This window comes from Ursus maritimus (assembly GCF_017311325.1).
Source record: "Ursus maritimus isolate PB19 chromosome X unlocalized genomic scaffold, ASM1731132v1 scaffold_X1, whole genome shotgun sequence".
Classification (NCBI taxonomy): domain Eukaryota; kingdom Metazoa; phylum Chordata; class Mammalia; order Carnivora; family Ursidae; genus Ursus; species Ursus maritimus.
This window is the reverse complement of record NW_024423319.1, coordinates 98,421,799-98,438,902: the sequence shown is the minus strand read 5'-3', so window position 1 is coordinate 98,438,902 and position 17,104 is coordinate 98,421,799. Positions and strand designations below refer to the sequence as shown.

The 17,104-nt window shown below is 42.5% G+C and overlaps 1 protein-coding gene across 6 annotated transcripts in view; it reads right to left on the bottom strand.

The window, feature by feature from the left end:
• Positions 1–17,104, bottom strand: part of DMD (dystrophin) — a 1,667,815-nt gene that overhangs the window by 131,561 nt on the left and 1,519,150 nt on the right. For 5 of the 6 annotated variants that reach the window (XM_040633125.1, XM_040633155.1, XM_040633131.1 and 2 more), the window contains exons 1-2: positions 16,669–16,781; positions 10,968–11,029 (exon numbers count right to left, since the gene is read on the bottom strand). In XM_040633125.1, coding sequence (XP_040489059.1) covers positions 10,968–11,029; positions 16,669–16,688 — 82 coding nt within the window. In that variant the 5' untranslated portion in view covers positions 16,689–16,781. Of the gene's footprint in view, positions 1–10,967; positions 11,030–16,668; positions 16,782–17,104 lie in introns of those variants that run through there. The other variant, XM_040633145.1, reaches the window with a different exon arrangement.

Below are 17,104 nucleotides of genomic sequence, written 5' to 3'. Positions count from 1 at the left end.
GTAAATAAAGAAAGAAACATTATAAACATAATATTAGCTCAAACAACCATATAAAAATACACAGAAAAAAAGGACTAGAAGCAATTTTCTAAAATGTCAATGGTGGTTATTTCTGGGTGCTGAGATTTGAGGTGTTTTTATTTTCTCTTTACACTTAAACTTCATCTTCCAAAACTTCTGGCATGTACATACATGTCTTAATGTTCCAAAAATGGATTATAAAAAAATTTTAGACCTTCGATAGCTTTGTTTTCCTCAATATTCTTATCCTGTTATTTTCAACTTTAGGATTCACAACGCTTGGCACTCTCTCTTAAATGTTTATTCAGTCAAGGAGCCCATGAATAAATGAGACTACCGGCACATCAAATTGTATTCCCCCGTTCCTTTCCTGGTTATTTACATTCTAGATCCACACTGACACTTTCTTCCAAGGGTCTTACCACTTTGATTATCAACTGGTTATTCCCTTCTGCCCTACAAGGACAAAACGAATTCCAGAAGAGCAGTTCACCTGGTTTTGCTAAGATACTCAATTGCCAATGAAATCGATCACTTCATTGATATTCTGTATTTTTATTACTATGAGGCTTTATCTTCTACTTTCTGGGAAAAACTCTTTCTCTCCAGAGAGTTCCATCTTGCCAGTTTAATAATGTGCCTTAGGAAAACATCATCTAGATCTTTCTGTCTTCTTAAGTGGTATTTGTCTTCTTCCCTATCAAAATCACCCTCCCTTGCTCTACCGTTTCATTCAGTGAATGTTTATTTATTCAGAGGTTGTCGTGCACCAGGCACGGGTGACAAAGATGAGGAAGACAGTTCGGCTTTCAAGAAATTCATGAGCTGGCCTTGAAAGCCTACAGCATCAACTATCAACCAGGAAGCTTATGCTCAGTGTTTGGTGCGGCTACTTCTTTTTCTTTTTTTTTTTCTTTTTCTTTTTTCTTGCCACCTCCTCTTTTATTGTTTTTAGGTCCATTTCCTTTGAAGCCAGTGTGCCTTTCTAGTGCCTCAAGTTCCTTCAGAATCACAAAGTCCTATGAAAGCTTTTAAGGCTCTGGGTCTTTCTCGGCCACGCATGGTGGCAGAGATGAGAGGCTGCGTCTCCATCCACAAGGTCTCCTGTACTTGAGTCATTTGCGTGTTGGTTCTCAAATCCAGTCTCTGACCTTTCCCTGCTCGGCTCTTTAAGACAAAGAGTGGTGTTTTCCTGCTGCCTTACCAATGGGCTTCCAGAGAAGCCTGGCCCACTGTGAGGTACTGGCAGAAGACCAGAGGGCAGGAGGAGAGGAGAGGTCAGGTTATTCCTCCCTTTCTCTGCTTTCAGCAAAAGCTGTGGCAGTAGCTCTGTCTCCTTCCAGGCTCCAGGTCCCTCTCATCAGCCCCTCCCTCAAGGGTCCCAACTGGCCACTCAAGCTCTAGCCCCACACAGCCTTCGCTTCTGGGGCTCTGGTGATACCACCTCTTGCCACTGCCCTCCAGCCCTGGTAGGGCAGAGGCTCCTTGCTGGCTGTCTTCTTTACTTTTCCATCACTGCGTAACCAATTTACCGCATGAATTACCCTCTGTTTGAAATAACGACAGTGGTTTCTATTTTCTGGCTAGACCGGACTGATACATTACCCAAATCAAAAATCTTAGCATCAAAATCCTCACCGTGTCATATGAAACTTTTTATGGTGTCATCCCTCCTTACACCATGGCCACTCCCTTGCCCCCCTCTCCACAATAGTGCCACCACCCTTTGTCAGGCATTTACTACGCGTCAGCCATCTTGCCTAGCATGTCACATTATTTTACAGGCTTTCTCCTTACTTATGAATTATTGGGCATGGTTCTCTACCAATGTGGTTTTATGACACGCATTTGATTCTGCAGTTTAAACTTTGAAGGTCTTCAAGACAAAGGTAGGAAGAGAGCTATAAAGTCACACACATATATATGTTATTAGGAGTCATTTGCATTTCTGGTTAAAGGTTATGGTGTATATTGTTTTCTATTACAAAAGGTGTATAATTTTAGAACTGGGAGGAAGATAAAGAAAACATTAGAAAAATGTGTCATTCTAATTTGCACTTCAAATTAAAGAAAGTTTATACTTGCCGAAGTTGGGATACACTGTGATCAGGTGAACCTTGGTACCTTGGTTAAGAGGTAAATAACTTTAGAAAAATTAAGTGGCTCCTTGAGTGTCAGGCTTGAAAACCTAAACCTGGGGGTCCCTCGCTATCTGAACTCAGGAACCCAAGAGATTTTGTTGTTTTTTGGGTTTTGTTTTAAAGATTTTTTTAAAAAGTAGTCTCTACACTCAACGTGGGGCTTGAACTCACAACCCCCAGATTAAGAGTCACATGTTCCACTGACCGAGCCAGCCAGGCGCCCTGAGATTTTGTTTTTTCAATTAATTTGTTTCTGGTAATCTCTACACCCACTGTGGGGCTCGGACTTACAACCCCAAGATCAAGAGTCACGTGCTCCACCAACTGAGCCAGCCAGGCACCCCAGGAATCCCAAGAGACTTTGGATAAGGAGGGACAGGGAATATGAAAATAACCACTGAGAATAATAAACAGTGAATCATTACACTTATCATCGTCATTAATAGCAATTATAATTCCTTGAGCAGTTACTATGTCAGACGTTTTGTCATTTTACATACATGATCTCAAATCCTCAGAACAATCTCCAAGGAAAGTGTCATCATAACTACTTAATAAATCAGGAAGTTGTGTTTCAAAATTGTGACTGCCTTTGTCTCCAGCCACAGAGAACTGGTGGCAGAGGCAGAATTCAAATCCACGTCTCACCAAAGTCAACGAACTCGGTGGCTACATCACGTTACCTCCCAACCTAAACACAAAAAATGGCGAGAGTATAGTCACAGTATAATCCATCCGTTCCCCGTGGAAGTCATCACATAACGTAAAGAGCACACATACCACATTTTCTGTTCTGGATAAAAACAAACTTGTATTTGAAAAAAATCACATTCTACATATTGTATTTCATTATATGGGTGGGGGAGGCATTAAACTAGGCCACAGGAGCCCTGCTACTTAACACATAAAACCTTTCCTATAACAGGGTGATTCTATTACTTCAGCCTCCAAAATAATTGCTAAAAAGGTCTATGAGATGGGAAAGAAGATACATCCCTCCTCTGCTTGAATCTGACTCCACTGGCAAACTATACAACTGCATAAATACAATTTTTTACGTGTTCTTGTTGGGTGTCAATTAATTAGTTCCCCCCTGCCAACACACCCCCAAGGTCACTTGATTTGACATTTATACTTTTCAAAACTTCAGTACTCTAGAATGGTGCTATGCAAATTATGGTTCTTCACAAATATGGAAGCTGGGTATGTTACGGAGCTTTCGGAGCAACCTGACATTGCCGTGCCGTCAAATGCACAATCCATGCGTTCACCTCACGGAACAGAGCACACAGCAGGTTGAGTGTCGTGGAACGTGTGCAGGTGGGTTACGCACAGTGGGAGTGCATGCTTGTCAGGGTCAGTACGATCGCCTACAAGTCTGTGATGGACTGTATGTTTAAAAAAACCAAAAAACAAAATAATGTACTTCATCAGTTTGAGAAGCACTGCTCTAAAACAGACAGCCTCTTTATAGAACTAGAAAGCAAAATATAAAATGAATTGCCTTCCCAACAAAATGGATATTTGATAAAGAATACGTACGTAAATAAACGTACGTGCGCAACACACGTGCATGCTTGCACACACGTGCACTCATACAACCTATGTCCCGGTTACGTAAGCTTCAATTTATGAGGGGGCACGAGGCCTTCCCTGGGGTTAACGCAAGGGACCGGGACGGTGGAGCGGCAAATTCTGAAACGTTCTCAGAGTCTCACCAATTCATAAATAAGCTAATGATTCATCCACTATGTCATAAGACAGTCTTTCAGAGTATTTTGAGGTCATTTTATTACTACCGTAGAGGGTACAGACTTTAAAAACTCACTATCTATTTTATGCGAGTGTTCTGACTGTTCCGAATCTCTTTCCAGCAAAATTGCAGTTCCCGAGAGATGTACAGAGGTAATCAGACTTGTGCGCTTAAAAAAGAAATATTGGAAGTGTCTGAATAAGAGCAGACACGTTTTTAGATGCCTTTACTTCGTGTGCAAAACTCGTCTTCTGCAGACCCAGCTACATAAAATTGTACACATCCAGCACTTTTCTCAGAGCTGCAGGTGTAACCTTAATGCTCCTCTTATTTAGATCAACTAAATTACAACTTGGCAGCTCTTTTAAATCGTAGACCAGTCTGAGAGAGAATCTTTTTGAGTTTCCTTCTGCAATCAGCTTCGGAAGATGCAGATCGGAAGTATCTATTTATTTATGTTCTTCAATTAGAAGCTTTAAATCAAGTTATTTGAACAAGAAAAAATATTATAAAAGAATATTCCATTAAAGTGCCATAAATTTTGATTTGAAAATTACATTTCCATTTTCTGAATGGGGAAAATCAATTGATTGTAACCGACATTAAAAGAAGAACTTATTTCTCTTTATTCTTTTATAAGCAGACTGGTTCAAATAAAGGAAGGACATTTATAACAGCCTTAATGTCTTCTATTTTGCAAATCTGAGTAAATCTCCACTGCTAACTTTGTCAGCTAGGGAATAAAGAACGTCACTTGAGATTCCATAGCTTAATTATGCTGATAAAGCAGTTTTATAAATCAAGCTAGGAGTAATGGATATTCCTTCGAGAACAGCAAACTAGGAGCCATAAAGTGTGTGCTCTGGTCTTGCCTCCTTATCTTCTACCCATATGTCAGGATGAATAAGTCAAAGCAGGCCTTGTGCCTCAGCCTGCTCAGGTCCAAAAAGAAAGAAGGAAACAGCTGCCCCATACCACTGGTACGGTAGCATTATTTTCCAAATCAAAAAACGGGAAGTATACCCAAGGAGATGTAAGGACAGATGATCTGACACTGAAATTAATACAAAATTCAGGTCATGCGCCAGCTAGAGACCTAATTCACAGCCGTGTAAGGATTAGATACAGTTATTTCTGAAAACTTTGCACAATGTCAAGTGCTACGCGAATGAAAGTACAATTATTATGAACATGATTAGCCTGTTATTCGCATCTTCCAGGCTGGTGGTGACCAAGAGAAATTGGAGAGATGGGCATCGCCTTCATGAGACCAAACCATACTCTGGCCAGGAGTTAAATTAAAACCAGACATTTAGAGATGGAAGATTCACTGCTCAACCCGCTAAATCAGAAATCTAAGACCAAGAAAAAGCAAAGGATTAGCCCAAGGTCGCACCTAAGCTGGAATCCGATTTTAGATAGTCTTTCTACAGTTCCCGGTATTATGGCAGGAGAAAATCAAAAGACAGAAGGTTTTAATACTTAAGGACCTGGAGATAAGAGACAAAGAAAAGAATCTGCTAAATATTGAGTAGTAGCCTAGTTGAGAACCGTTTACGTAATATGCTGAGAAAAGCATTCGGACAAGCTCCGGATGCAAAAGGAATTCACAGTCATTCAGAATCTGGCAGCTCGTAACCGGACAGCATCCTCCCGAGGGAACACTGGATGGAATGCAGAAAGCCCATCAATAGAGAGGGAAAGCTTGCAAACCTCAATGATATTCCCTCCTCTTGGACCAACTGAGGAAAGAGGTTCAGGATTCCCGTGGACTGTTCCTAACTCAATCTGGCCAGCTGTGTTCATTTATTAATAATGCTATCTGTGAATCCTGAAGAAGCTCTTAGCCTCTTGACTTAACTGGGACTTAACTAGTCCTCTTAACTTGAACTGCTGAAGCAGACCCATCGGATCCTAAAACGAAGCCCTCATTTTCAATATCATAAAGCTCTTCTCAGGCAACAGACGCCAGGCTAAGGGCCACGTGTTGATGGACTGTCTTCAAATCTCCAGAGTTTTTAAGACCACTTTCCCTAAGATTTACCAAAACTTCTCATACATCCATTTTTTTTTTCAAAACTGACAGCTTTCATAGCCTTTGGGTGGGCATCATGCTGGAGAGTGGGTTGCAAAACTTGGGCAACAAGTGAGAGGGACAAGATCCTTCTAAAGAATGCTAGAACTGCAGGAAAGGGTGAGAATCTAATCCTCCTCAAGAAAACCCCGGTGGGTAAAGGGGCTTCAATGCAGAAAAAAAGAAACTGGAATACGTGACACCAGCTCATACGGGGCATCTGGATTTGAGAAAATGGCCTGAAATACTCAGTTCACCTCCTCGAGCTTCACGATTCACTCTCTTTTCATATTATCTTTTCACCCACATGTCTCCTTTGCAAACTGCTCTTCCCGTCCTGCGCTTCCACTGTCACTAATGTGAACACCTCACGATGTAGCTCACAAGGGAACCATGGAGAGGACTACACGATTTTCTTGTATTTATAATTAAGAGACCCCCAGTAAGACAGACTAAGAAATACTTTCTTCAAGAATTTTTGAGCAGTACATATTGTGGGGGTGGAGTTTTTTTAAAAAAATATTTACTTAAACATTTTAGCGACGAACTTAAGAACCCAGACTTAAATCGTGAGAAAAATGACAGGCTTTTTATCATTTAATGGCACTTCACATAAATCAGTCTTATATTAATATTTCAAAATAAATTCCGGAGCACATCACTATCTAACAGCTACTGATTTTGTAAATGCCTTTTGGAGCCTTTCAGAGTTATAGCTTTTGAATTGCCAAGATAACCTAATGGAACAACAATCTTTCCATTACATTTGTAAAGACGCTAAAGCGAACCTGAAATTCACCTCATGTATCGGCCATATTATTGCTTCTAAGAAATGATGAAGAACATGCCTTTTGAACAACAAATGGATGGCCCAGCGGGTCTTATGGGAAATATCTCAAGAGCATCCGTACTTGGTAAAAGCTTGCCTCACTCTGCCTTTAAGACACGGATGGGTGGCAGGATCTTCTCCCTGTTGTTTGTTTTCTAGAATGCGCAGTTTTAAAAATAGGAATGATTCAACTTTTAGAAATACATTTGTCTGCAGTCAGCCAAAGGTGCTTCTGGAAAAATTATGATCACAGCAAGTTCTGGAAACAACCTGCTCTACCTCAGCCCAAAGTAAGAAAAAAAATAAACAAAATTCATAGACACTTTGGTGCCATATCCTCATTATAAAGATAAGAATACTAAGGCCCATGTAAAAATAGATATGGGAAACTTTGGTTTTTGATATACCCGTCACCCCACCACACTGGGGGCAGTCAGAGAAAAATGCTGAAAGAAATTGTTTTCAGGTTGTTCTTATTGATTTCCTTCTTGTGAAAACAAAACCACGCTTTTGCCAAACTGTTAATGTTGCGTAAAAAAATTTCTGGAGACCTTCCAATCCTCAAATTCCTAATGACTGTCAGGTCATCACTGTGAACATTTACATTATTTCTTTATTATGCCCTGTTATGTATTGATGTGCAAGTCTGACAATTTTTCACCTCAGAACTTAGAATTTTTCGAGCTGGTACACAGCCTAAAAAGTAAGGGGAAAACACAAATATTTCTAACATTTGATGAGAGCTCACTCCAGAAAGCAGTTTTAGATCTGTTAAGAATAATTTGAAAAGAAATCTCTTACTTTTTTTTTTTAAACCAAAAAGTTCGGTATGTCTTCGCTACCACTAAAAATCTTTGGGTCTGCTTTTTTTGTGGAAGGACATGTTTAGAAACTAAAACACATGAGGTGATCTCCTGGTGTTAAAAGTTACCTGACAAAGCCAATGGGAATCGGGGTACTTAAACACCAGTTCTATATATGTATGTTTGACATGTGGGGGAGCTATGTGTGTGGCCATTGCTGCTTTTCTGTCACAGGTTCTCACTGGTGAATCGGTTACAGCTGTAGAGACACTAAGGAGTGGAGTAATGATGAAGAAACGTTTCATGCTAAGCCTCTAGTTGTAAGTAATATCCATTCATTGTAGAAAATCACAAAGAATGAAGAAGAAAATTACCTATCATACTATTAACCAGAGAATGCAAATATTAACATTTGAAGTAACATCCTAGCCTTCCATCAGGCAGTGCTCAAATGCTACTTTTTCAGTCCATCCAAAATGCTTTTGGCTTCTAACAGTATGCTAACCAGACCACAGGTAGAGGGTGCAGGTGAACACCCTCTGGGGACAAGGGACCTAAACAAACGTGTGTTAAACAGGCTGGTTGGGGATTTGGGCCAGTTCGAGAATGGAAGTCTTCTCGGAAGTGGGCATATTTAGGAGTGTGTCCTATTTCCTGCATATTATGAACCACTGTAGCTTCAACAGAGAGTGGCAGAGGCAGGAGAAGCAGGCTCCCCGCTGAGCAGGGAGCCCGATGCAGGACTCAATCCCAGGATCCTGGGATCATAATGGGAGCTGAAGGCAGATGCTTAACTGACTGAGCCACCCAGGTGCCCTGGTGAGGGACCTACTTCAGACCTATATTGTCTAAAACACTGAACACACCCAACCACACACCAGTCCTGCTTTCATGATACCTTTCGTGAACTGAGTGCAGATAAATGCTTCCAACCATTTATTCTGGAGCTCAAAGTAGCAACTCGGACCTAAAGGGCTATCTTGTGAGGAAAAAATATAAGCCCCAAAACACTGGCAATTTTCGTTCTGAAAGCCGTAACACAAATTTCAACACCAGTTCATTTCCAATCGGGATAGCTAAGAACAGAATTTCAAAGGAGGTTGGAACTGACCATTTATTTAAAATGGCTACATTTTATGATATGTAAATTATCTCAATAAAGTTGATTTCATCAAAGAAAAAGTTTGTAATAAATGGGCTCTAAATTCCCTTGCAACTGTAGAATTCTATTATCTCCCAAAGTCAGGTGATCTCCCCAAGGTCAGAATCACGCCGGATTACCGGCTTTGAGTTTACCACCACATTTGAATTATTGAGAAAACTTCAGAAATATGATGATAAAAGGTGTATTTAATTCCTACTGAAGGTACAAACATCTATTTATTGATAGTTCATAATTAGCTTTTTTATCAACCACGTTTGTGGTTTCTCATTACAGAGCAATTAAAAGTAAGCCAGTAGAGAATACAATGTAATGAAACGGAAATATGGCCATGGTACATTACCTTTAGGTGAAAAAAAAGCTGATTATAAAACAGAACCATCCAACTTTTGTAAAAATGTATATTCAGAAATTTTTGAAGCTACCTACTAGATTATTAAATATTAGTTAACTCTAAGAGGTGGGTTATAGAGGATGTGTCTTATTTTTTGTTCATTACCTTACCTATAAACTTCAAAAATCTGAACAATTATTAATTCTATAATAAAGATTTTTAAGTAAAAGTAAATTCAAATATTTCAACTACAAGTCACCGTGATTAGAGGTAAAGCATTACGAGTGGGCTGAATTGGTGTAAGCCCGAGGCTGTAATCAGGAGGCCCACAGATGAGTTCAAATTAGTCTCGATCGACAGATTTCTCATTTCTTTTGAAAAATCACAAGTCCTGAGAGCACAGGGCTAGGATGGCCTGCTCGCCCAAAAAAGCTGCTGCCTACATCAGATGAGGCCTCCATTCTCTCATCTGCCAAAATGTAAGCATGTGAGTTTTCCACCTGTGGTCTAGTCAGTGCAGCACTGTAAGCCAGAAACACTCTGTAAGAGCTGAAAATGTAGTACTTAAAGATTAGTTGATCCCAATTTTCCTCAAATTTTAAAAAAGTATTATGTACATATGTGCATGCATACATACACACACACACACACACACACACACACACACACACCACATACATACTGCTAAACTAAAATGATACCGTATTAATTGAAATGTACTGGATATCTCCAGCCAGTAGAATTGCAAGTGACATCTTTTGTTTTTCATGCTTTTTAATTTTTATTTTTTGGATTTTCTAGAAGGAACTAATTTCACATATAAATAGAAAAAGTCTGGGAAAACAATTTTTTGACTAATGTCTCCTACCCCATTTCTCTATAATTTCATTAACCAATGAGAACCTATGACAGCAAGTCAGCAATAGCTATACACACACACACACACACACACACGCACGCGCACACACATGCACACACACATGCGTATACTCACAAATGTACAAAATTTGTTCAATCACCCTGATTCCCATGGGCACTGTCACATAACTTTAAACCCAAAAAGTTTACCTTATGCATTTTAGTCTGTAAATACGTCCATTCACAAAGAAGCAGACTTAAAAAATTGTTTTAGTAGTAGAGAAGACATATTTTTTTACTTAAAAAAAAAAAACTAGTTACTATGTAAGAGAATTCATTTCAGATTACTCTCCAAAGATCTAAAACGGTACAGAGTGGACTTTCATGAAGCATTAGGATTGATGTTTTCTTCTTATTTGGAGGCTGTGTGTCTGTTCAAAAAATTCCCACTTATGAGGGGGAAGAAAACTGACAGGCTCTCACACAAACACAAAACAAGACATAGTGGAGAAATCATTTAAATGTTCAAGCTGATGACATGACAGGCTTGGGAATTATAAGCACTGGAAAGACTGCAGAAAATTCCTACCACAATATTCGTGGTTTGGCAAAAGCGCTGTCTTGAGTTCACAGGGAAGAAATCAATAAGAACAACTTGAAACAGTTTTCTTTCTTGGTGGGAAAAACAATCGCCATAAATTGCAAGTATTTTTTTCTATCCTTTTACGCAGCAAGAAAAACTACAAAGACCTTTTGGCCCTCTCAGGTATATTGAATTTTCAGGAATCGATGACATTCTAAAACTTATTTTTAAAGAACCTCTGTGAAAAAGAAAGCTGTCAATTTTGGGTAGAAAGGTGTCGTTTTCACCCTTTAAACAATCTAGCGATAGATTTAGACAACCAACAACGTGCACACTACAAACTACTTTATCCTACTTTTATCCAAGTCACCTGTCATTTAACCTCGAGCAAACATGGCCGTGTCCTTACCTAAAGACTGGTAGAGCTCTGTCATTTTGGGATGGTCCCAGCAAGTTGTTTGGGTCTCGTGGCTAAAACAGAAAATACAAAGAGAGACTTTAGAATTTATAATGGGTAGTAAAGAAAAGGAGGAAAGAAAAAGATGGTTTGCTTCAATTTCATTCAGCATTGTTACTTCAAAGGACTTCGTCACACAGTCGAGAATGTTTCTTACAAGCAGAGAGGCTGCTACCTTCGCCCTCAAAGGGAAAAGCTACACGAATACTTTTTGGGAAAACAGAATTTGTTTCTTTGTGGCGGCCACAAGTCGGTTGTGCTTCTGTTGTTACAGAATGACTTGGTTATGTAATCAATAATCAAAAACCAGGATTTCTTTGCCTGTCCAATGTAGACCATTCAGAAAGGACACTGACAAGAGTTACTTAACCTTGTCAAAGAGACACAGGACATCGGTTCAATAAATAAATCACCTCACTTCTCACTGGCTTTCACCACCCTTGACATTTTTCATTTTTCCCTTATTCCTTCTTCTCCATATCCAGGTCTCAGAGCCACGATGACGGCATTTCACTTCGGCTTAAGGTCTAGCCAGTGCCCGACCAACCTATCCCACCTTCCCTCTCCCCATGACTTACTTCTCAAGTGCCTTTTTTTACTCGGTACTCCACACACCACTCCACCTTTTCCTATATTTACTTGGGCCTGAATGAAGCATTCACAGTTCTCTCCCATTTCTTGAAGTTCGGCTAAGTGTGGTTGCCAGCTATCAGCTCCCACCACAAAAAGAACAAAACACCTTTGTTCCTAATTCAGTTGCATGAATAAATCCAGGAGAGATAACCACATATACTTTTCCTTACTTTGGCCCATCGACATAAATCCCCATAGCATCCAATTTCCAGTTTGCAGGGATTACATGACGGGCTTTGATAGGGGAAAATGCAGCCCTGAGCACAGGTACTTCAGGAGTCATACGCACAGCCTGTTGCTATCTTCAGGGGAAGGGTGGGGCTGCAGAGAAGAGAAATCGTGCACGCGTGGACACTTCCAGGCGAGCGCCAGGTACAGAGGTCTCGCATGGAAAGAGGAGTTCAGGGAGGGCAACAATGTAAAGCGACCTCAGCACAGATTTTTCAATCCGAGGTTTGGATTCTGGCTCTGCGCCCTGCTAACAGCACATGCTGGGGCAGGCCTACTCACTTGGGAGAGTTAGGGATTTAGGTGACCAGCACGTTCTGGTGCTCCATGCATGGTTGCTTTTGTTATCATGTGGCCCCCAAATTAACGCCCACTAAAGGTGAGCTTTTTACTAGTTGCTGACACTATAGATGCGGGTCCACCTGCGGTAAGGCGGCCAAGCCTAAGACCCTTTGTAGAGAACAAAAAACACTTCATGTGAATTATCTGTTTAAAAAAAAAACCAAAAGAAGTTGAAAGGAAAAATACTTATTGTGGCTTGTGAAATACGATAATAAATGTCACAAAGCATGTGGAAATTCCCCGAACTGTATGCCTTCCAAGCCCATCCCCTCTGATATTTACCATCCGGTGATGGAACAGGGAAGACCCCGGCAAGAAAGTTCCAAGACAATGTTCACTTGCCAGGGGTCGTTTCAGTCTCTCCCAGACACGTTCATTTTGGGTTTACTCTTCCACAGAGACAATTCGCATTTGGGGAGCACAACAGGGGCTTCTCAGCCGAGGGAATGTACCAGAGTGACATCCAAGTCTTAAAGGGCAAGGAGAGCAGAAGACGCACTCACGAAGTCCGTGCTTTCGGGGGTTTTAGGAAGCCCCGCAACCAAGCTGGTTTCTGATGTGGAGAAGAGGGGGGCGGAACTGGTACTTGATATGCACAGCACAAGGAGGCTGCAGCTTGCAGCTTCGTTCTCGGGTGTGTTTTAGCTCGGAAAGTGGCCAGCGAGGAAAGACCACCCTGCATTTGGGCCTCTGTCATTTCCCAAGGCCCTGCGTATGCGGACGCCAGGGAGGGTGGGAAGGAGAAGAGGGGGAAAGCACATGTATCCACACATATGGGCCCTTAATACACACAATGCATGTTAATAAAGTCCCGTCTCTATGATGTGTGGGAGGGCTGTAGCATCTTCAATAGATGGGCAGAAAACCGTCTGACTGAGCTGACCACCTAACCAGACAGAAGCACAGACCAGTGCTCTGAAAAGGCAGCATCTGTAAAGGACTTCAAACCGGAAGAACACAGTGACTTGAACCAAACGCAATTCCCAAAGAAAAGAGAAACTTGCGTACGAGGGGCAGGGGAATCCCACCCGGAGTGAATGTGAGCTCCGCGGAGCTGCCTCACGACTGTGGTCTACTGACATGTCTACCTTTGTAAGGAATTTATTCCAGTGGTCAAATTGTGAGGATTTTCAAAATTCCATTCTCATCCATCAGTCCATAGCTCAACTGCTGTTTCCTTTGCTGGATGACAGCAGAAATTCTAAGCCCCCACATGTATCCCCACTTCACGGGTTATTAGATACAGGCCTTTCCAGGTGCTCATTTTCCCACTTACCTGTGATGCTGGGGGGGACTTGAATAACCTAGATAAATGAACCCAAACACATCCAAAAGCCCATTCTCTTTTACCTCCTTGCCCTCCAAAATGCAACCCTGTTCTTTGTAAGCAATGCCAAGTAACCAGAAAACAGATTTGTAATTTCATCTTTACGGTCTTAGTTTCACTTCAGCTGCACACCAGAACCAAGCAAGAGAAGTGAACACAAGTGGAAAGAAGAAAAGAATAAAGGGTGTGACTAATCCTCACAAATAGAAAAATCATCTCCTCATCATTCAATGCTAAGAACGATTGACAACCCAGCTCCAATGACTTCCGATTCTTCGGTAACTATAAGACGAACCAAATGTTCGCTTCACTGGATGTGGGTGTTTTCAGCGTGTGGTGAATTCACAGCCCTCGTGAGACATACTGAACCCCCAGAAGAGAAAGAAAAGATGAATATGGACAGTAAGCAACGGTAGGCACCAATCTGCGAGACTCCTGTCTACATCCTGCCTGACAGGACAAGCCCATTTTTGGCCGGTGATCAACAGAGATTTTACAGCTGTATTTATTACTCTGTGTCTGGCTTCAAAAACAGTAGAGAATTGTCAGTCACTCCAGGAGAAGCAGCTCAGGTCTACCTGGAATCTACAGGAAACTCAGAGAAAGATGCTGTGCCACAGAGCTGGTGGTGGGAGGGAGTGTGGGTGGCGCCGTTCTTGGTAAGTGTCTCTTTTTTTGTATTTCACTTTTCACATCGGAAACGCGCTCTCCATATACCGTGCCCAACCAAAAAGGAAACTCTGAAACCTGTTCACAAATTAGCGGGCACATCTTTGGTCAGTCCTCTAAGAATAGTGATGTTCGACGTAGATCAAAATTCTGCATTCCCGTTAACACAGAGACGAGAGCTTCATAAATAATCCTTAAAACGCTCTTTAAAGCTTTAAAACATGTTATTGATTTTGGCCCTGCTGGTTCCAAAGCCTGATATCAGACATGCCTCTCCGAACAGCCTTCAAACCCTGACTTCCCCTCCTTTTTAAATGTGTACAGACTACAATAATCTCTCTTTTCCCTTATATTTGGGGCCCTGATAGGAACCTGATGCAAATTAAAATACCAAATCACTGGAAGTGAGAAAAGACCCCGGCAACACTCACTTGTCAATAATAAGAAATTAAAGCATTACTCGACTGAGCACAGGGCTGACCTAATTTCCTACCATACAATTTAAATTTTCTCTCACCTTCTTTAGTTTCAAGTAGTGTGCAAGGTTATTATAACTGCCTCAGAGCTGTTCCTGCTGTCAGTGCTGGAATAATCAGACTTATTGGAATTGCTTTTTTAGTTTCTTAAAAACAAACATTAAACACTTATAAAAAGTAACAAATTTCTACTTCTCTCGCCGGGGAAATGGCAGTTGCCTAATTAAAATAAGATTTCTTCTGCCACCACTGTTATTGGGTACTGAAAATATTCCAAACAGTTGCCTTTTTTAAAAAAAAAAATCTTTCCACTACTTCCCGGGGAGGAAACTAATCGCTATGCACCCGTATAAAAAGGTACCGTTCTCTTGCGATTTGCAGAGGATTAGAGTTCGGCTTCATATATAATCTGGAGCCCATTGATCCACACACACAAAATCATTTCCCTTTAATCTGGGGATCAGACTCTTTTTCTAGAGGAACCTTGGCATTTGCATGCTGAATGTTGAACTTGGCGTGCACTGCTGGAATACTGGCAGGGTGGGAATGGGAAAATATATTTAAAAGTTTCTGCTACCGTGGGGAGGGGGTGGGGGGCGGGTGTCAATCCGAGCATCAGAAATCCTATTCTAGTCCCCACTTCTTGTTCCCTGGGATATTTAACATTTTATTCTGTTTGGCTCAAGCCAGATGATTGCCTCGGTGATTGTGCCAGCTGTTACTTGTCCTCCCTCTATTTGCTTTTTGGGCTTAAATCCCACCCACCCTCAACTTTGGCCAAAGCAATTTCACTTCAGGGTCGTGTCCAATCCGAGATCAAACAACGCTGACTGAAACCAATTCCACGGTGATCAAGAGTCAGAGACCTTTCGCATAACCGTGTTGTTTCATTTGCTCCTCTAGCTTCTCCAAGAGCAACTGTATCCTGCAAAGAAGGGATGTGGCACAAGGAAATTAAAAAATCCAGGCAAAAGAGAAAGGGTGATGAGGGGTGAGGAGGAGAGGTGACAGGGATAACAAAGCAGGGAGACCAAGAGGCGCTTTCTGGCCAAGGAAGAATGTAGATTTCACTTAAAGACTTTGGGTCGCCACTTAAATCGGACGCACTTTGTTTTTCATGATGTTAAAGCATTTGATAATTAACATTATGCCTCCGTCAGGCAACTGCACCCTTTCAATTTCAGCTTCAAACTTAACTTCAAATTTAACGGAGATAAACAAACTGTCCTGTCCTTTTCGTTGCCAAGATCAGATCTGGAATGACAAATTTCGCTTAAAGACGAGCACAGACACCTGGAGAAACCCGAGAGAAGGACACCCAGAAATGATTGCACACTCAACCCCAGAGGGCAAAACAAAAAACCACCATGACAAAAACCCTTGATCCTCCCTCTATGTCAAATCCTGGACTTCTGGGCTTTAATTGCTTTTTCTCTCTTTCCTGATTTCTCCAAGTCTTGGGGCATGGAACGAACACAGTAGAAAAGCCAACAAGGGGAATGTCAGTTGGAATCCTCGGAAGAAATCAGGCAGAAAGTTGACCTTTTGGCACTCGCAGCGCAATGGAAGGTAAAGCCTCCCGCACCCCTTCCCTCCGCGAGGTCGGGCGACGATTTAGGAACAGCTTGTCTGGCTCTGGTCCACACAGCCCGGAAAGGAGCAAAAAGCTCCCGCGGCCCCAATCCCCGCGTGGGGAACGCGCTGTCCCCTCTGGGTACGGCGAGAAAGCAGCTTTTTCTCTCCGAGCCCATCCCAAAGCCAGAGAAAGGGGGCTCACCGCAAGTCCGGCGCCCAGAGGCAAGCCCCGGGGACGCACCTGCAGCGGCGCAGCAAGGACCCGCGGGGGAGGTTCCCCGACGCCCAGCAGCCCGGCGTCCCGCCGCTGTGCTTGTCCAAGTTTTGGCCACCCGCGTTTGCCCCCTGCTCGTGCCACAAGTGCACGGACTGCGGCGATCCGAGGGGGCCGTGAGCCACTTACCCTTTGAGCTGCTCCCTCATGGTTGCAAGGGCTCGGCGGTCGAAGGAAGGCGCGAGCGGAGAAGTGAGCTTCCCAGAGCTGCCGGGCTCCCCGAAAGTCGAGCGCCACCGCCGCCCAGGCTCGCAGCTGAAAGCACTGCGGAGGAGCCGGCGCGGGCAGGCAGGCGGGCGGGGAGGGGGCGCTGCAGGCAGACGGGGCGGGGCCGGGCCGGGCTCCGCCCCCACCTAACGACCTGGGAACCCGGGCTCCCAGAGACCCGGCAGTGGGGACTGGCCTCGCAAAACGGTAAGGAAAAAGAAAAGACAGACAGGGGAAGGGATTTAAGGTAGTCCTAGGAGCCTGAAAGCCCCACACCGCCCTGCTAGCACCGTCTTAAAACCTCCAGCAAGACTACTTGTTGCCTAAATAAATGACCTAGGTGCAAATGACCTCATTG